At 43.5% G+C, this 20,444-nt stretch overlaps 1 protein-coding gene across 4 annotated transcripts; it reads left to right on the top strand.

The window, feature by feature from the left end:
* The first annotated feature begins 3,285 nt into the window (after positions 1–3,285).
* On the top strand, positions 3,286–20,160 carry CCNL2 (cyclin L2). 4 transcript variants are annotated; one of them, XM_081871067.1, is made up of 11 exons: positions 3,286–3,712; positions 8,776–8,850; positions 9,479–9,588; positions 10,272–10,392; positions 12,454–12,518; positions 15,062–15,161; positions 15,579–15,683; positions 16,083–16,224; positions 17,272–17,389; positions 17,863–17,955; positions 18,776–20,160. In XM_081871067.1, the coding sequence occupies exons 1-11, from the start codon at positions 3,362–3,364 to the stop codon at positions 19,131–19,133; spliced, it is 1,638 nt and encodes a 545-aa protein (XP_081727193.1). In that variant the 5' UTR covers positions 3,286–3,361; the 3' UTR covers positions 19,134–20,160. The 4 variants fall into 4 exon arrangements, with proteins under 4 accessions (XP_081727193.1, XP_081727194.1, XP_081727196.1 ...); XM_081871068.1 differs by lacking the exon at positions 3,286–3,712 and having other exon boundaries at positions 8,825–8,850; positions 9,479–9,592; positions 10,276–10,392; XM_081871070.1 differs by lacking the exons at positions 3,286–3,712; positions 8,776–8,850; positions 9,479–9,588; positions 10,272–10,392; positions 12,454–12,518 and adding an exon at positions 13,262–13,387.
* The last annotated feature ends 284 nt before the right edge of the window (positions 20,161–20,444 follow it).

The following is a 20,444-nucleotide window of genomic DNA, read 5'->3' as shown; positions in this document are numbered from 1 at the left end:
CCTGCCTCACATGAAAAGAATGACATAAATGAATCAAACTTCTTAATTTTCTTTGGTAGCTAGACTGGGGCCTGAGTTTCTACCTGGGGCAGTCAAATTCTTGCCAGTGTGGGGGATGTAAAAATGTTGCAGAAAATTGATTATTGTTTTGAAGTTTACCCAATGAATATTGAATTCACTGCTCTTTAACGCACAAGCTGATGAAGGTGTACTTCGCATAAGCCCCACTGCATTCGTGAAAAGGGCTTTAAAGGTAAATTGCTTCGATCCAGGAGACCTTTATCTCATTGCATACGACCTGTCCTCCCAACTAAGGTCTACTGTCGTGTCTGGGACTGAGACATGATTAAGATAGGCATGGGTCTTACTTTATGTAGGGCATTCCTCTATTTGAAGGTTTGTCCGGCTGAAGAAATAAGGGATATAAGGGTTCAAGGAAGGCGGGCTTCAAAGTTGCCTGTCAGCAATTAATTAACACAGATGAGCAGGGCATGGTCTTCTAACACTATGGTGAGATACTGATCCTTGCGTTATTAAATTCCATCCTGTTTTCTAAATTTGCATCTATACATATAAATTAGCTAGTGCTAATTTTATACAGATCTGCCCTTTTTTTGCGGGAGGGGGGGGAGAGATACATCTCCTCTTTAGAGTGACCTCTCATTCATCACTTTGTTACATGCATGAATCTTTTCCGCCTTACGCATGAAATCCATCTGACATCCTTACAACAGAGTGGTTAAAACTTTTCTGTTACACATAATCCGAACGTTGCTTGTATCTGGCAAGACTGTTTCTAATCTTAAGGTGTTTGATTTCTTTTCTGGGGTTGTTTTAATTGATTTATTTTATGGGATTGTTTTAATTGCTGTTTTAAGCTACTTTAGGGATTGCATATGTATTGGGGAAGGGCATGTGTGTGTGCATCTACATTTTCCAAATAAATAAATGACAGAAATAAACAATCTACTGTTATAAGAATTTTAAGGTCTTATATATAAAAAATAGATGTTCATAAATGTGCCAAGCAAACACATACAAATATGTAAATCACATGTCTGAAAATCACAGTAAAGTCCTGAAACCATTTTCTCTCCCAAAATGACCTCAAATATGTCTCTGCAAGATCAAAGGAAATGAAAAAAAACCATTTTCTCTGTACTCACAAATCCTTCCTTAAGGGCACATTTAAAGTGTGAATAGGGTGAGCCTGTGAACTGTGACCTGGATTCAGGAATTAAATAGTTATAATAACAAAAGAGTGGCCAAAACCCAGATAATACAATCAGATAACCTGCCAGACAGGAGATAAAACACTCAGGATTCTGTTTTAGATCACCCCATGTGGTGTATGTATGATGCATTGGGGGAGGTGGTGAAGTATGTAGGATGTTTCTGGGGGTGGTCTGGAGTTTGAGGGTGGGCAGTTTAAAAAGCCTGTATGAGGGCGGGCACACCTTTGTTTTGGGTTCCTCCTCTTTCCTGCTTGTGAGCGAGGACCCTGTTGCAACAGTTTAATAAAAATCAGGCTTACTAGCTGCTTTGCTTCTCAATATTCTCAGGTTGGTCTGCTATTTTCTCCTACTGATAGAGAACCTACAAAAGGACTCTATATGGGCTCTTGGGTACCCCTTAAGGGAAAAGGAGAAGGTTTTTTCTCACAACACTACCCAGTTGATAAGAATGCAGCAATCTTTACTCCCCTTGTCCTTGGAAGTAATATTTTCCCTACATTGAGTTCAAAGACAGGGCTGGACAGACTTTGGTAATATGGCACCCTGAGCAAGGGCAATATTTGGCATGCCCACTAATTATTTCTTATTTTCACAGTAATTCCTTCTGGTGCAGTTGTTTGTTTGTTTGTTTGTTTGTTTAAAAAATCATTTTTATTTGATTTTACAAATATAAATTTATAACAAAACCAAATACATTTCCATATAGAGATTTCTCTGAATCTCAAGACCTCCCTCCATCTCTGCAGGTCTTAATGTTGGCATTTTCAACTGCATATTATAATCTATATTTTATATCTATCTATATTATTCACAGTATTTGTTACATTACAAGTGAGATTAAAATCCTGCTAATGTTTTCATCTGCTTACAGCAGATTATAAATTATAAATTTTTCTCATTCTTTCTGGAAGTTTTTGTCTTCTTGGTTCCTGAGCTTTCCGGTCAGTTTTGCCATTTTGGCACAATCTGACAGTTTAGTTTGCCATTGCTCTCTGGTAGGAACTAGGTGCATTTTTTTTTTTTAATGAGCCTTCTCAGTAGGTACCAGTATAACTACTGGTTTTATTATTATTAATGATGATGCTGATGCTCCCCATCGGCTCAGCACCTGGGGGGGGGGGAATTGCCCACACCACCATAAATAAATCCAATGCTGAGTAGCGGCTTGCCCTTAAAGTGTGTATAGGATTGCAACCTTACTAATAGGGAGTATTTTAAGAGTGCAGCTTTTAAAGGCATGCCCACCGAGAAGTCCCACTCCTGTCGGTAGGATTTCCTCCGTAGTAAGAGTGTCTGTGTAGGACTGCTGTCTAAAAGCCAAATTGAAAACGAAGGGGAACTTTGGTCCCTCTCCAAATTTCGAAGTTGGAAACAGGTTCAATTTCTGTGTTAAAACAAATTTGAGGACAAGGCAGGAAAACCAGTGTTGTGGCAAACGGTCCTCTTCAGAGCAGAACCATTGAAGATAATGGCCATGATTGATTTAGGCGCACCAATTTCAGTAGGTCTACTCGGAATAACACTTAGTTGGGTACAACCCTAAGCTTCCTTTGTTTTTAGCTCGAGTCGAGAGTGGTCGATTCCGGCATTGACGCAACTGAGGCAAGGGAGCATTTTGGGCCCTGTTCTCTCGCCTGACGTAACCTGGACTGTACCACTTCAAAGTACGAGGTGGTAATTTCACCTGTGTTTTTTAAAAGTAAGTGCCAGGATTTTTTCATGACATGGTGATTTTCTATCGGAGGGTTTTTTAAAAAATTAAAAAGAGGATAAAAACCGTAATTATTTAAAGTCTTTCCCCCCCCTTCACTCTGAAGTGGTACAACCCAACGTGAGCCAGCCGTGCCAGAGAGTGCGCGTAGCGCATGCCGGGAAAACTTTGCCTTTCTTCCATCTCCCTAACGTACCTTCACCCGCCTCGTTCTGAGACGGTTGAATTCCCAACCGTTGCGTCACAACGGAAAAAGCCGGCGCTTTCGCCCAATAGGAGGACGCGCGTCTTTGCGGTTGCCCAATGAGGAGGAGGAGGTGGGAAGACAAAAGGTTTGCGCGTGACGTAGGCGCGGACGGGGGTTTGGAGGCGGCGGCGAAGTGAGTCAGTCTGAGGGGAGCGACGTCGAGACAAGATGGCGGCGATAATGGCGGCCGCGGGAGGAGCAGCGGCGCTGGCGGCGGTAGGGCCCGGCCTCGCCGGCTCAGCGGTGGCCTCGTCGTCGTCCTCGTCGTCGTCCTCCGGCGGCTACTGCCCGCCAGCCCTTCCTCCTCCGGCTCTCCCTCCGCCCCCCGGCGCGGTCCGCATCGGCGACCGGCTATACTCGGGGGTCCTCATCACACTGGAAAACTGCCTTCTGTCGGCCGACGCCCTCCGCTTCACGCCTTCCATGAGCAGCGGCCTGGACGCCGAGACCGAGGCTCAGCTCCGAGTCACCGGCTGTGAGCTCATCCAGGCCGCCGGGATCCTGTTGCGGCTTCCTCAGGTGCGGAAGGAGCGAGCGAGCGCTAGGCCTAAACCTAAGGCCTAGGCCGCACTCGCCTCTGGAAGGGAGGCCCTGAAATGGGATTAAGGAGGGACGGGGAAGAAAAAGGAGAGAAAAGGTCTGAGAGAACCGGGAGGGGGCTTCGTGGGGCGGTTGAGGGCAGTTGGAAGGTTCTGGAAGACGGTTGGAAAAGAACCTGTTACAGATTCTGAGCGTGTATCTGTCGTGGTGTTGTTTTTTGTCCTATCTGAATCTAGACATCGAGGCTTCAGGATCCAGCGCTTTTATTTTTATAACTTAGTTCGTATTTAGTTCATACAAAAAAAAATGTATATTGCCTTTGAGTCATTCAGGTAGCTTCACAAGTCGATCCAGAAGTCAGTGTAAGAGAATTGCAGGTAAAGGTAATGTACTGTGGCTTTTGTACATATGTATGCATTTATATGATAAAAAGTAAGCTATTTTCTTTAGCGTCTTAATAAGTTGGAAAAGTATACAAGAATTGTGGAGGGTGAATTCTTTTTTCCTTCCGTAATGAAACTCTAGGTGCTGTCCCATCCCGGCCCTCCTTTCTTTATTCATTTTCTGCCCCCTCCCCGAAGCTCCTGCTTTTTATACCATCTCACCTGATGGAAAGTGTTCTGGCAAACTGAAAAGCTGCAGTGTTATTTGGTGAGTTTTTAGATAGTGGTATAGATATTGCCTAGCTCTGTGTTCTCAAAGCCTGGGTCGTTGTTAGTAGTATGTTTTTATACAGCTGTGAAAAAGTTCCGTTCTTCCTGGGAAGATACAGACAGCTTTAGATAAAGAATCACTATATTTCTATCCTGCCTCCTTACAGCAGTAAAATGAGGTAGGTTAGAAAGTTTCTGGCCCAAGGTCACTCAGTGATTTCATTGAATGGAAATTAGAGCCTGGGTCTTTCTGGCCTGGTCCAAGTTTACCGTATTTTTCGCACCATAGGACGCACTTTTTCCCCTCCAAAAATGAAGGGGAAATGTGTGTGCGTCCTATGGTGCGAATGCAGGCTTTTGCTGAAGCCTGGAGAGTGAGAGGGGTCGGTGCGCACCGACCCCTCACGCTCTCCAGGCTTCGCACACCTCTCCGCAAGCAGCGGGAGGCCAGCGCTGGGCTCCCGATGCTTGCGGAGAGTTGCCAGCATGCCGAAGCCTGCGCGCGCTGAGATCAGCGCGCCCAGGCTTCGCGGACCTCTCCGCAAGCAGCGGGAGCGCTCCCGATGCTTGCGGAGAGTTGCCAGCATGCCGAAGCCTGCGCGCGCTGAGATCAGCGCGCCCAGGCTTCGCGGACCTCTCCGCAAGCAGCGGGAGCGCTCCCACGGCTTGCAGAGAGCTGCCTGTTTGGGGGCTGGGGTCGGGGGAAGCTCGAGCTTCCCCCGCCCCAGCCCCGCGCCTGAGGGGGAAATAATTTTTTCCCCTTTATTTCCCCCCCAAAAAACTGGGTGCGCCCTATGGTCCGGTGCGCCCTATGGTGCGAAAAATACGGTAATAGTCCAGCCACACTATACCACCACACTGGATCTCTTTTAGCTAATTATTGCAGCTAGTTTATTTTACAATAAAAGTGCTACCATGCTATATATCTATATATATGATTAAAAAGCATGACTCTCCAGTGTGTCTAAATATATTAATACATACCCAGTAAAAAGTGGAGAAGCCTATTATAGAGAGCAATAAAGTTCAAGCTTCTCTGTTTTTATTCCCCACCCCACTTCTCTTTCTGGGCACCTCAGCTTTCCTCTGATCCTCTGGATGTACCTGGCAACAGAATGAGCTTTTTTGAGAGAGGTAGCCTTGTTAATCTGTTGCAGCAAAAGCAACAGAGACCTGTGACACTTCAAAAGACTAGAAAAAGTATTCTCCTAGAACTTCTGGAGTTAAATCCAGAACTTAGTTCCCATTGAAATCAGTTGGAACCTAAGCACAACTAATTTCATCTGGATCCAATATTTATCATTTAAGGTTTTACAATGCAATACTTTGTTGTTAACATTGGTGTTGAATTCATCAAAGAAAATAGTCATATACCAGGTTGTTCTGTCCATTCTGGACTGGAATAGTACACCATCACACACACCCTTTTCTGAGTGTGACTTATTCGAGGAGGAGAGTCGATTTAATAGGACCTCTGGCTTGATTCATCAAGGCAATTTTTGACTTTTGGAGGATAAGTCTGTGGTAATTTAACAAGTTATTTTATAGCATTAAGCAACCTTCATGAATTTGCCTGGTAGTCATGATGTCTGCATCAAAACTCTCAGGTTCGTGGGTGGTATCCAAGTCATGGAAGCAAAAGTGGGGCTTTTGCATCCAGAGCAAAGTGGAGCCCCCAGGGGAGAGGACTCTTGCTCTCCCTTGCTTATGTAGTTTCTGGAAGTATTTGATTGGTCACAGTTGGAAACTGGCTACCAAACTAGGTGGATATTTGGACAGATACAGAAAGACTGTTTACTGTAATGGATTAAATAAAATTATGAAGGCTGGATTCATTCATGAACAGGAGGAATTCATGGGCAGCTGGTTGACTGCTGTGTCAAACAACGTTAGACTAAATGAACCATTGGGCTGGCAAAGCAAGGCACATCTAGATTTTTTTTGCTGGGGGTTAGGGATTTGGATAGATACATGGTGTGCAGGTCTGTCGTTAGTTCTTGGCACTGATAGCTTAGTGGAACCTCTATGCCCAGAGGCAGTATAACTGGATACTAAGAGCTGGATGCCAATTTACAAATAATGGTTTTCACTATAAACTAGACAGATATTGTTGGGAGGATAATGCTGTAATACATGGACTGACTGATGCTTTGGATCTGGGATTTGGGCAGGATGTTCTTAAAGGAAAAGAGTTCTATAGGGAGGAGTGTGTGTTGGTGTAATGAGGTAGGATTTACATTAAAAATTGAACATAGGGCCTTTTTTAAAGCTTGCTGAGAAGTGGTAGAATTGTGTTGTTGGGGCAGGGGTTATAACACACATTTCCCCAAGCAGAAACCATTTTGGAAGAGTAGTTTGATGGCTTTCTGGAGAAAACAAGTTAGCATTATGTGTGTAATATGTTTGTGTACTTTTTTATATAAGCTATATAATACACAGATGCAGTAGAGATAATGTACTGTTATAATTGTGCTTTATGCTGGGGCTTCAGTTGGGAGGGTTCCTAAGAAGCTGCTGTATTTTAAGGGAAAAGAAGAGTTGGTGGTCTTTCCCAAAAGCAAGGAAAGCAACTTGGAGAAGCACTGTTTGAGACTGTCTGACCTGGTCTTGATAAAGGAAAGCCTACTGACTAGACCTCCCATGTTTTGGATGTAAATGTTTGGAGAATAGGACAAAGGTGGTTGATTGGATTTGCTGCTTTGTTCAGTTTCCCTCACTAGCACTGGAGGGGGGGTGTTGTTCTTCCTCCGGGACAGCTGAGCCCTAGAACTGAGGACCCTAGGCTGCCAAGGATGAGTAGATCTTAAAGATTCTGATAAGGACCCCTTCCCACCCTGGCATGGGGATTTCAGTGTCCCAAGAAAAGGAGGAAGGCAGAGAGGGAAAAACCCTGCTTAATGGAGGAGGTTCGCAAGCCAGTAGTTCTATTCCAGGAAATGAGTGATGTAACAGGTCTTGCCCGGAAATGACGCTATCCCCTCCCTTGCTAGTCTTGTATGTTTGCCAAGACATTCCGGCAAGCCTGCTGGTTACCACCCTTTTGAGGAGGATGTGGTGGTGTTTTTTTCTGTTCAAACTAGAAGAGTTTTTGGTAACATTTCTCTGATGCTGAAACTGTGACGAGTTCACTGTGGCTGATTCATCTTGCCTTGTATCTAGCGACTTGTTTTTGTTCTCAGGTTTTTAGGGGAATCTGTTCTTGGTTTCTCCTTCCAGACTGCCTCTGATCAAATGTTTTGTGCTCATTGATTGGCTTTTGAAAGGACTGTGTTGCCTAGTTTTGAGGAGGAACTACGATCTCTTTCATTTAGCTCTTAAATTTAACAGCTGGCTCTTTGGAGGGAAGCTTAGATGAGCAAAGCATTGTGGGCAGGTAAACTTTGTATGGTCTGAAGACCTGTATTAACACCAAGCAAATGTTTCAAACTCACTAGCCAAGTTAGAGTCATTGGATGAGGATGGTTACAATTTGGCTAGTTTTGTACCTAAAAATACTTGTGACTCCCACCTTCCCATCGTACAATTGACAGAGCACTGAGAAGTTCTTTTGAGTTCACTCCACCCCTTTTTAATTATGTTACTGTTTCTGTTTTATTATAATTCACTCTGGTATCATGAAATTGATGAAGAGCAAGATAGAAATGGTGCAAACATTATCTGTGGAGGAGGGTTATCTTTTGAGGGTCTTCAGTGACGGTTTCTTTCCTCTAGCAAGTGTTTGGCTTCACAGTACTAGGGCAGTAACACACATAGAAGCTATACTGTGTGACTAGGATTCTGGATCCATGCAGGAGTATTGGGCTACAATCCTAACCCACTTACCTGGGAGTAAGCCATATTAAATTTAGCTGGACTTATTACGGAGTAGGTATGATTAATATTGCAATGTTGAATAGGAAAGATTCAGACTGCTGCATTAGTGCAGAGCTAAGAAAGTAAGTAAGGTATGGGGATAAAAGGAAATAAATGTGCCTCCCCAACTATATAGTCAACATTTCTTAAATATCCATGGCTTGTAATTGGTCAGGGCTTAAATCATTTATAGTGGTCTTACAGGTGCCGAATCAGTTGTGGTCTGTTAGCATTCCTTCCAACATCTCTACAGTCATACCTCCGGTTAAATATGCTTCAGCTTGAGTGTTTTCAGGTTACGCTCTGCGGCGACCCGAAAGTAACGGAACATGTTACTTCCGGGTTTCATTGCTTGTGCATGGACAGACGCTCAAAATGATGTGTGCATGTGCGGAAGCGGCGAATCGCGACACACGCAGTCACGGGTTGTGTTCTATTCAGGATGCAAACGGGGCTCTGGAACCGATCCTGTTTGCATTCAGAGGTACCACTGTATTTACTGTCATATTAATATGGAGTCTCACTTTTCTTTCTTAGGTTGCCATGGCTACGGGGCAGGTGTTATTCCAGCGTTTCTTTTATACAAAATCATTTGTGAAGCATTCCATGGAGGTATGGGCTTTGTTCTATTCAATTAATAATTGGTATCAATTTGATTTTATTGATTAAGCATGGTAAACTAGTTTGCTGAGCTTCCTGCATGTTAGCCCAGTGTTAGCACACTGATTTGCAAAGAATTCCTATTGATCTCAGCTGTACCTATTCCAAGCAAGTGTGCTGAAGTGTTAGTCACTGAAATGTATTCTGCAAGCTATTCTGCCATCTCTGTAACATAGTGATTCTTAATCCTGAGATTCTAGAAAAAAATTTTTAAAATGGTTTTCTTCCATAGTTTGCATTTGAGGCAAAAAGTTCCAGAAATCTATTTGTGGTCTCTCCTTTAGAGGGGAGTTCCACAGTTGGGACTCAGCCATAGGAAAGAAGCTCTCTGAAGGAGCTTCCCTGATAAGGTCAAATCTGAACTGATGGTCTTTCAAGCACCCTGGTCCCAAGCTGTTCAGGGCTTTCAAAGATAATGCATATCCCTTTCTCAATGTGCCCATAAATGCATGGTGAAGCTCCTTGTACAAGATGCTTACACTAGTCTGGTGGCCATATTCTGCATGTTATTGCTCCTTCAACTGTTGGAGATAGTAAGAGATCAGAATAAAACTTAGCTATGTTCCATATTCTTTTACAGCATGTGTCGATGGCCTGTGTTCACTTGGCATCGAAAATTGAAGAAGCCCCAAGGCGGATAAGAGATGTCATTAATGTGTTCCACAGACTTCGGTATCTGAGAGAGAAAAAGTAAGTCAACTGTTATTCCAACTGTGTACCTTCACACAGTACACACAGTATCTGTTTCCAGGGATCGTGGCAATTACTCAAGGGCCATTTGTGACTTGCATTATCCCCTGCCCAAAACTCCAGAGGATTTCATGCAACCCCAAAGAATGTCCCTGAACCCCGCCTTCCCCCCAAAAACCTAATTGGAAATAAAGTTTCAGTGAGTTCCAACTTTTCCAGCCCTCGTTGCATCCTCAACTAGTGGCAGTGTCTGGGTGAAATTTTCGTTTCATTCAGCGGTGTCTGGGTGAAATTTTACAATTTCATATTGTAACTTCAAAGGGTTGAAAGATTGCCTAGGTGGGTGCTTCTTCTCTGAGATTTTGGTAGTTTCTTCTTGAGAGGGGTCATTTTTGGAGTACGTTTGCACGACTCCTACAAGTCGGCTGTTCCAGAGGGAGGTTTGGGGTTCAAAAAGGCGACCAGTGCCAGTGTTGCCTGGACAGTTACAGACTTGAAAGTCTCCACAGTCAATTCTCCAGTTCCTTGGATAACTTGGTCCAAATTTAATCTTCTCATGCTGTTCCCATGAGACACCAAAGTTGTGTTATTCCACTGAGGTATGTCCATTGTTGCTCTACTTTTGTAGGAGGGATTTAAGCTGATTTTTTTTTCTACCCCCCCCCTTAAAAAAAAAATCCCAGGAAGCCTGTACCTTTGATACTGGATCAAGAGTACGTTAACTTGAAGAACCAAATTATAAAGGCTGAGAGGAGAGTTCTGAAGGAGTTGGGATTTTGCGTACACGTGAAGCATCCCCACAAGGTTTGTATTTCTTTTGTATTTTTAAGTTTTCCCTCTGAGCAGTGGATAAGAAATTAGCCTGTTCTTAATGTAGCCAAATATTGGCAGTCTTTGTTTCTCATTTCAAGAATTGCCTGCTAGTTGATCCTGTCTTATTTGGTGAATGAAGACTGGTTGCTTCAGATATTAGGTGCTGCTTAGACTTAGCTATGCTTGAGTTCTCCATTCAAAGTCCTTGGCATGAAAGCAGCTTATTCTTGTGCAAGCAGGTAACAACACCATTGTGTATCTATTGGGTAGTGTGTGATAAGACTTTGGCGGGTCAGCCCTACAAGTGGCACAGTGCAGAACTACATTTGTGTTTCTAAGATGTTCCTACTTCAGAGAGGGACTGGTGGCTGCTTCTGTTCCTCCCACTTTGTATGTTTTACTGTTTGGCTTACTTTTTGCCCTGAAAATAATTGAGACATGTTCTATCACTTTAAAGAAGCAGGGAGACAGTTTTCGTTGGCCACTTTCAATTTATTTTGTCCCAATTGTGCAGTCATGGCTGGTACGTCACTTACGACATCCCACTTCATAGATGGCACCAGTCTAGCATCTCTTTATGTCTGATTAACTGTGCCAATAAGCAGGCAGCGCTGGATAGGTAATCAGGTGTATGGACCCAATTCTGTGCCCAACTGAAGCTTACAGGCCTCCCTCTTTCCATTCAGGCATGGCACAATCGCCTTCTCTTCCTTAGCTGCCCTTGGTGCTCATGTTCTAGCTATGCCACTTACATCATTACTTCAGCATTAGCCACTCAAGGCTGGCTCCCCCAGGATGCTCAACAGGTTAAAGCCCAGGTGATGTCTTAGGTTTGCTGGATCGTCTTGGACAGTGCATGTTACAAAACCTGACATACCTAATAAGATTGTAAGTCTTGATTGTAAGATTGAATTCTGCCCTGTAAAGGAAGGGCAGGGTTAAAAAAATGGGCAGGATACATTGTAGCATTTTCTAAGGTTAATTCAGTCTGGTTTGACACCTGTCAGCTGTGGAAATGTGAACCCTTCAGTAGTAGGTGGGGTTACCATGAGTGGAAGCTTATGATAACCCAGTAGTGCAGGCTCCCATCTTCTCTCACTTTTTCAGTCCTCAGATCTGCACCATCCTTTATTATCTTTTTGCCTGCATTTGTTGGAACATCCTGGTGGTTCTGGGTCTTTTTTTAAAAAAAACACAATTTTTATTAGTTTTCCATTTAATAATATACAATCACACCATTATTATCCACTTTACGTCTCTGGCTCTTTAGAGCCCTTCGACTTCCTTCCCTCCCGTCTTGTGGGTTTGATAATTAACCTTTATATTATTGCATTTTGTACATTTTCCAATTCTGATAAACTCCTTACTCAAAATTTAAATAAATATAAAAAGGGGGGAAATTCTCATTGCAAGTGTTCAGACAACCCTGCTAGTGATGTTAATTGCTTACAATTAATCTTTTAAATATCCTGTAAACATACTCCAGTCTTTTTGGAATACTTGATCATGCTGGTTTCAGATTTTTCCTTTAGCTTTGCCAGTTCCAGAGTCCATCATTTTCATCTGCCTCTCTTCTTTCGTTGGTACTTCTTGTATTTTCCATTTTTGAAAAAAGGAAAACTTGTGGTTCTGGGTCTTGATTCAGTAGATCATATACTCTTCTCTCTACCTCCCCCCCAAAATCTGACCTGTGTTACTAATTCATTGCAACAAATCTTTGTATAGAAGTGCTTCCACCATTTCCCTCTTTGTTATTCCTATATCTTTGAAGCAAGGACTGAAGAAGGAAAGCTGCCAAATAATATTGGGGTAAAATAAGAGACACTTGTGAGGAGTGCAGAGGAAAGAAGCTTTGCTGCACACATACTCTCAAGAGTACCACTTCTCTGACATCCTAAAACATATTCTTAACATTTTATACACACCGTATATATCAAGCCATTGATCCAGAGTAGAATAACCTGCATTGCATGGGTACCCTCCTCTGTCTAGATGAAAACCTCTTTCCACCACTTGGATCACCTGTATAACTCAATCACCCGTATCTTCCAGATAATCGTTATGTACCTTCAGGTATTAGAATGTGAACGTAACCAACACCTGGTCCAGACCTCATGGTAAGTTGATGTTTCTTGTTTTTATTGAGGCCAGCGGGGCAATGGCAAAAATATGTCATGTGTGGGGTCAGTACTTTTCTCCTCCACTGCCATGTTCGTGGCATGAGTATGGTTCCAGTCTTAGCCTGGAATGCCGCTTCTATCACCCCAAGTTGACGGGCCTCTTTGTTAAAGATTCAGACACTGTCTTAAATGGTAAGAGAGCTTTACACCCTCACAAATGCACCCTTTGCTCTTTCTTCCTTTTACTCCTGCCCATTCAAGTTACTGCTCAGGAGCAGGGCGTGAAGGCACCCGCCCTCCCCTGTTTGCCCAACAGCATGTGTCATTCAGAAGTATGCTGCCTCTGAATAAGGTGTTAACCATAGATCTACCCCCTTCATTCCTAGTGTGGGGAGGTGGTCACTTCTGCCATGCCATGATTTTACTTGAAAATTATTGTAAAAACAACCCTGCTCATACAGTTTTCAGCTTCTTGATATTGTTTATGCAATATATTGTGTCCATATGTAGTCTACCTGCCCCTTTCTTGGTATGGGTTTATATTAAATATCGCAACCCCCCCCCCCCCCCGCCCGCGCGCTCCCAAGAAAGCATACATTGACAAATGGTAACCTGTGAAAACTGACATGATTTAAAAATTGACCTGAAAGCAAAGTTTGTGTTTCTACTAACTAAAATTGTCTGGCTGTTTTGAAAGAGAACCTCTTTTGACTCTTCTTTTCTGTACTCTTTTGATCAAAGGGTAGCCTCTGAGGGTAAGTGACTAAGACTTCTCCTCTGCTGCCCAAGCGCTATGGTGCAGGGATAACTGCCGTCTTCAGTCAAACCCAAGCAGGCTCCACAGAGAGAAGGCTGGCTCTAGACAGGTGGTATGCGTACACAAGTCGAGTTAAAACTGGCCGACTGCTGCTTGTGATTTTTTTTTAACTTGTTAAATTTTATTTGTGCATTTTTCAGATAAGTTTGTGTTACTGTCAGGATGCTTTGTTCCCATTTTATGTCCTTTAAAAAAAAAACACCACAGACTTTTATTAAACTTGGGTTTAAAATCTTTGTGGGGTTGGGTTTTTTAAAAACTTAATTCATACTTGAAAGCATAACCATTGTAATAAGAAGATATGTTACTTCATAGCACCTCAAATTTTTTCTGTTGTACTTTTTAAACTGTGTGTTTTGGGGTCCTGCACATATCTACTTCTGTATATCCATATCTGCAACGGGTTCCTTCCTCCATGCATCATAACAAATGCTTTTGGAACTTGGATTATATTGTGAGATAGTGCAGTTCAGTGTGGGGAAATAAATACAGGACCACCCAGGCAGTCCCTTTGGTTGCACCTAAAATAGGACTTTCAAGGTCCCCGAAACACTTTTAAAGAATGATGTAAGCCTTTAAAGGGCTGGCCTACTCTTCAAAATCCCGGCTCATCTGGGTTAGTGTAAATGGCAATGGAAACATTTTGGATCCAATTAACTATAGTATTTTTTTCAAAACCTGCTAATTGAAGACTAGAAATCATTGCTACCCAAAGCCAGAGTCCCCATATTCTTCAGCTGCTTTGGTTTTGAACAAATTATGTAGGAATTATGTGCATAGCCTGATTTGGTATAGTGACATTGGTCACATATTAATTTGCACCTTTATGACAGGCACAAACCATAGGCCCATTCCATTTTACAACTGTTTAAACTTTGTTCTGGGTTTTGTCCACTGTGCGTTTTGGTGTGTTGTAAGGAATTATCCTTCAGATTTTCATTTTAAGGTCACAGAAATGCGTGAAATGTTCTGGTTGGGCTTTGTGCAATATTTTTACAGTGCAATATTTTTTACAGTTGCCTCATTCTGTGAACATTTGTGTTGAGAAACCTTGTTACAGTGGGGCAGTCTGGAAGCAGCCCAATGACAACCCATTGAAGAACTTTGGTCCTTCAGCAGTGACAATACCAGACACCTGGACTGAATATCTGTGGCGCTCTCTTGCTCTCTCTAAAAGCGATTTGTGTGTCGGATACTTTCCTGAGTGGAGACTGGACACTCCAAAAGAAGATTGCGACAGAAGATTCTGAATGCTTGGGAAAAGCCCCGTTCCTTCGACAAAGAACTTCTAGCCGGACCTGTGACTTCAGACTGTCCGTTTTCAAGTTTGCATGTCGCTCTGCGTGACGGGATAAAACGTAGATTTTGACAGAATTCTTCAAATTATGCTTCAAAAGTTGTGCCTACCGTAAAATAAAATGAATTTTTGATGTTGTTTTGCATGAGAACAGGCCAGTAGCTCATAGCAGGGAGAAAAGTGAAGTTAAAATTGGTTCTCTTTCATAAAATGCCAACATCCAGTTAATAAATACTTGGCAGTTGTCCTTCCCTGTCAAATCTGTGCACTCCAACTTCTTATCAGGTTTCACAGGATTATCTAGGATTCAAACAGCTGTAGAATGCCCTAGACAGCTAGCTACAGTGTGCCTTTAAAACAGCATAGCCAAAGCAGGGGATTTCAGCAGACTTCTGCAACTTTCCCCCCTCCTTTTTGTCTTCTCAGGAACTACATGAATGACAGTCTGCGGACAGATGTCTTTGTAAGGTTCCACCCCGAGAGCATCGCTTGCGCCTGCATCTACCTTGCTGCTAGGACCCTGGAGGTTGGTGTTAACCTGATTCATGCTATATAAGATGCTCTTGTTTTCCTTGTGGAGTTTTTACTGCCGCAATGAGTGTGTTTAATGAACAAATCTGGAGGATTTTATAGTGGCTGCCTTTTTATTTTTGCTCTCATGTGCAGAAGGAAAATGGTGACTTACGTAGACATTTCCCCCTTTCCCAGTTCAGTACCCTCATTCATACACAGAAGGAAAATGGGAGCTCAGACCTAAGGAAAAAGGTTGCCTTGATGTAAATCACACCACTTAAACTCCTTCACAACCACCCATCTCCTTGGTTATAAACAGTAAAAGGCTAAGAGAGTGATTATTGTCTGAAAGGTGAAGTGATCCTTGAGAGTGATTTTGAATGGGTTGGGGTTTTTTGGTGACTAATGGTGAACGGTGTCTTGCTTACAGATTCCACTTCCAAACCGCCCTCACTGGTTCCTGCTGTTTGGAGCTACGGAAGAGGAAATCCAGGAGATATGCACGAAAATTTTGCAATTATACACACGTAAAAAGGTTGGTCCTGCTTATTCTTTTGAGTTTTTCAAACAGGTGGGAAAGCTCACTGGCCTGTTTTTAAGACTTCAGGGCACGTATTTTCCAAGTTCTGGGGACCAGAATCTAAACTTCTTCTTTTTTTCATCTTGAGTACCTGGAGAATTTTGTTCCATCCTCCCTGCCATACAGATTTGGGATTTGTGTTGCAGCCCAAATTGTGCATATAATAATAGTAATATTGCTTAATAAAGAAGGTAGCCTTGCCAGTAGCACATTTCATAAAAGTGACTGGTGTTTTGTTCCTTTGCCTTACCTCGCATTTTCCATTGTAAGCCTTTGGGGAAAAGCCTGTCTATGCAATGCTCTTATGTCGGTGCCAGATCAATATTTTGCTAAAGCACACACCTGTTTCCACAGGTTGATCTAGCTATCCTAGAAAGCCGAGTAGAGAAGAAAAAGCTCGCCATCGAAGAGGCAAAAGCGCAAGCCAAAGGCCTCTTACCAGATGGAACACCCAATTTGGATACCGTGTCGGGGTTTTCTCCTGCTCCCAAAACTGGTTGGTATCCCTGGTCCTGTATGTGTGGTTCCTCACACTATCTCAGTATAGCCAGGAATATGGGTGCAGTATCATTTTTGAATACCCTCCCATCTTCAAAACAAAACTCCTTGCAAATGGAAAAACTACCCTATCACTGGGAAGGTTCTAGTTCTTTATATGCAGTGCTGGTTTCTCCTTGCAAGGAGTTATTAGGGTAGAGCATTAAGAAACAGACCCCCAAACTAAACCTGTGCATGTCATTCATTGTGCTACCTACTTGCTCTGTATTGGCCAGGCCTAATTTCTCTAGATATGGGACGAATCCTCCCATCCTTATTAAGGTTTAGGCCTTAATTGTACCAAATTAGATGTCTGCTCACATGTGCTGCCTTTTATAGGAGGAGGATGACTTTAGGCCTCACTTCAACACAGTGACCCAATTGAAATTGATGGCTGGGGCATGTAGGAAGCCGGTACAGCATTCCATCTGGTTGGTGTCTCATTTAAATCTGGTTCTCTGCAGCTGCACATGCAAAATGAAATGCCTTCCCAGGCCAGAGTAGCAATAAACAAATGGGTGGCGGCAACCTAGTTTTAAAGGAGCTGTCAGCCACATGGAATGTCACACAGGTAAATTACACATGCAAGATCACATTTGAAGTTGTATCCCATTTGGCATGTACGCTGCACCCTAACATGCTAAGTAAAGTAGGACCTGTTGTGGTCTTGATAGTAGTTGTCAGCCTTTCTGATCAAAGCTCTCATTATGGTGAACTTGCAGATTTGTGTCAGCACTCCTGACTTTAATTTTTCCAGGGTTTTTCTGGACATGGAACATTGTAATCTAAAGGTGCTGGCTTGTCTCCAGTGCTGGCCCTACGCTGAATATACCCACTGAATTTCCTGGACATGGTTGAATATGGTCCATTCATTTCAGTGGGTCTACTCTGAGTAGAACTTACTTGGATATGACCCCCTATCTGTAAAAGTGCATTATGGGTGATGGCACATAGAAGCATGTCATCCCTTAAGTTTTGACTGGACTTTCCTCTTACATATCTCTAGAGTCTCCAAAGGAAAATAAAGGCACCAAGCCTTCTCCACTTGCTGTGCAGGTGGTAAAAAATGCCAAGCGGAAAATGGAAGCGACAAAGCGGATGAAATCCAACAGTCCCGTCAATGGGTAAGGGCCTTGCACGATAAACTGGTCTCTTTTCCCCCCTGTATCTATTTCTTTGAATGCTTTTGCAGCAGTGCAGGTCTGTAGCACTGCTCCATAAGGCCATGAGGGACTATAGGTGTGGCTTTGGCATAGTCAAAGCTTCTTTCCAGGGCTACTGCCTCCTGTCTGACTTAAATTACGTTGTGGGCAAAAGGGTCTCTGAGCCTCTTTGGGGCGATATTAGCACAGGCTAAAGTAGCTTTAAGGATTTGGGACATGCTTTCTGGAAACCCAGGTTATCACATCTCTAGGTCATATTGAGTCCAGATAAGTGAGACCTGCTTCTGTTAACTTCATCCTAGCCTTATTGTGACAGTGTTGCCCCAGAAGTGGGTTGTCCTGATTTTTGCCTTGGGCATATGTGTACCTAGGTTGAAGGGCTGACTGGGCCACTTGCTGCTTTGACATTACATTCTCTTGCTTTAACCTTCCAGCGTTCAGAAAGGCCGAGACAGCAGGAGTCGGAGTGGAAGTAGAGACCAGAGTTATTCCAGGTCTCCTTCAAGGTCACCATCTCCAAAGCAGAGGTATGTACTGCAGTGCGCTCTGGAAGGGACTGGAGTTCCAAATCTACCGATACCCAAGCTGGGAAGAGAGCAACCCTGTACCTCTCTAGAGCAGCGTCTCAGGTGAATGTAGTGGTAGTGATTGGCTAGCACTCTGTCTCTGGCATTTCAGATGATTTTGGGGCCTTGTCCTCACAGAGGCTGCAACACTTGGCTCTGTATTCCACCACAGAAAGAGAACCTCTGCATTTAGGGAAAAGCATTCCTGTTAAATGTCACAGGGGAAAGAGATTTCCCCTAGACTTTTCCTTGACCTGCTAGTTTTCCATGTGTTTGATTCGGTCATACAAGACCATAGCATTGCTTGCTTCACCCGTTAATGTGGATATAAAAGGAGAAGTTGAAACAGGCATTTTAATTTCCAGCATGGATTTAAAAGCTGTGAGGGAGGGGAGATCTTAGCTTGGCAAACACCTGGTCCTCATTTGCTGAAATCATGGGGAACATGTCTGGTGATAGGCACAATTGCTTGGTGATCTGCAGGCCAACCACATTAAGCCCAGAGACTCTGCTTCTCTCTTCCCCAAGCCCCACTGTTGCCAGAGCCAAAGCAGTATTTCTGCAGCCATTTCAATGTTTCTGCTGCACCTGATGATGATGACAACATCATTAATGTCAAAACAGCAAAGCTCTGTGATAGGACCTGGAGCACCCATCTATAGGTGCCTAGGAATGCTGTTGTCCCTGTGGGGTGTTCTTGTTCCACGATTGGAGCCACAGGGGTGTCTTTCTCAAATTTCCTAGCAAATTGAAGCCTTTCCCCCCTTGTCCCCTCCACTAGGAAGAGTGAAAGCTATTCCCCATCAAGCGGCTCCAAATCCCACAGCCGCTCAAGGAGCCGAAGTGACTCTCCCCCGCGGCAGTTCAACCATGGCAGCTCGAGCTACAAAGCCTCCAAGATGAGGAGCTACAAGAAGGCCAAGGGGTACAAATACACCTCTCCCAAGCAGCGGAAATCCCGCAGCAGGAGCTCGTCGCGGTCCCGGAGCCGCTCGCGAGAACGCTCAGACCACTCTGGGAAGTACAAGAAGAAGAGCCACTACTACAGGGATCAGAGGCCCGAGAGGCCCCACTCCTACGAGAGGCCGGGCCACCGCTATGAGAGAGAGCACCCAGGCCACAGCCGGCATCGCAGATGAGCAGGACCAGAGAACAGACAACGCGAGCTCTTGCTCTGTCTTCCAGAGGCTCACAAACTTAAAACTCTTGGTGCCTGCTTGGTGCAAGGAAGGATAGTTAGAAGGACTTAATTGTGACATGTCCCATTTACTATGGTTGGGTTTTTTTTGGAGGGGTGGATGTCTTTTGAGTCTCCTCATAATGTGGGAGAGCCTCCCTCTCTTCCTGGATCATCTGTCTGTGTTCGACAGGCGATCTTCCTTTGCTGCTACAGAAGCAGGACTGTTTCCAAATAATATTGGACTCTGTGGAGAGAATTGCCTTATGAGGCTGGTCAGAGTGTTCAGACATTGCCCTTCCCAGCCCCAAAGGATTTTGGACACTCAGACCATACAGCGTTGCTTGGTGCTAACAGCAGTCCTTGTTCGTTTATTTCGCAGTGGACTTGATTGCGTTGTAGAACACAAGGTTTTTTTTTTTTAATTTTATAAGAATCAATGCCTATATTAGGCGGCCTTTTTGTGTGTGTATATATCTGGTGTTGGAACAGTAAGGACAGAGAAAGGCCTTAACCTGTTGAATTTCACCCACAAAGTGCAAATGCATTGAATTAAATTGGGGGGGGGGCTTTGTAACCTGCATACTGAATATTGAGAAATTTAAATTCCTCAACTAAAGACTTCTCCTCACCCCCTTCTTTCTTTTTGCATAAAGAACTCTGTGGAAATGTGAAAGTATTTAGATTCAGTGTGTTGGAAGTTGTCTATTTTTTAAAACGTGGTGAAATGCCTGGTGCTGGCCACCAGCTCAGGACTTCGGATGCTTTCATATAATATAACGTTTTATGTGGTTTAGATAAACTCTACTCAGGATCTTTAAAAACTCTTGAAGAACTGATAGTTTGCCCTCCCGTTGCTTGCTTATAAGAAGGTGTTTATATTAAGAGAGAAATTGTATGCAGCGCAGGAATATCCGTTTTAGTGGTATATCTGAGCTGTCTTCCTGTTCCCAGATTTTCATTAAAGTATTTGATTTTATATTTAAAAACCTTCTGCCTCTGTCCTCTCCTAGGATGGTTGTTTAGTATCAGCATTGGAAACGAGACGGCTTTGTTTTTAGCCTGTGCACAACCCCAGGGGGCTTAACTCTTAACTAAGGAATAGTTAATAAGAGCTTCTCCACTGGTGGACAGGTGAAGAATGCAGCAGCACAGTGGTACCTCTGGTTACAAACGCTTCAGATTACAGACTCTGCTAACCCAGAAGCAGTACCTTGGGTTAAGAACTTTTCCTCAGGATGAGAAGAGAAATCGCGAGGCAGCGGGAGGCCCC

The sequence above is a fragment of the Podarcis erhardii genome (assembly GCF_964252035.2).
Source record: "Podarcis erhardii genome assembly, chromosome: 7".
Taxonomy (NCBI): Eukaryota; Metazoa; Chordata; class Lepidosauria; order Squamata; family Lacertidae; genus Podarcis; species Podarcis erhardii.
Note: the sequence above shows the minus strand (reverse complement) of the source record. Positions and strands in the feature narration are given on the sequence as shown.

What these genes read in the sequence shown, in the direction of transcription:
- CCNL2 (XM_081871067.1), top strand. Translation starts at nt 3,362, where the DNA reads ATGGCGGCGATAATGGCGGCCGCGGGAGGAGCAGCGGCGCTGGCGGCG. An exon ending in TTGTGAAGCATTCCATGGAG is followed by an intron (nt 8,851 to 9,478) that starts GTATGGGCTTTG and finishes ATTCTTTTACAG; the next exon opens with CATGTGTCGATGGCCTGTGT. An exon ending in TCCAACAGTCCCGTCAATGG is followed by an intron (nt 17,390 to 17,862) that starts GTAAGGGCCTTG and finishes TTAACCTTCCAG; the next exon opens with CGTTCAGAAAGGCCGAGACA.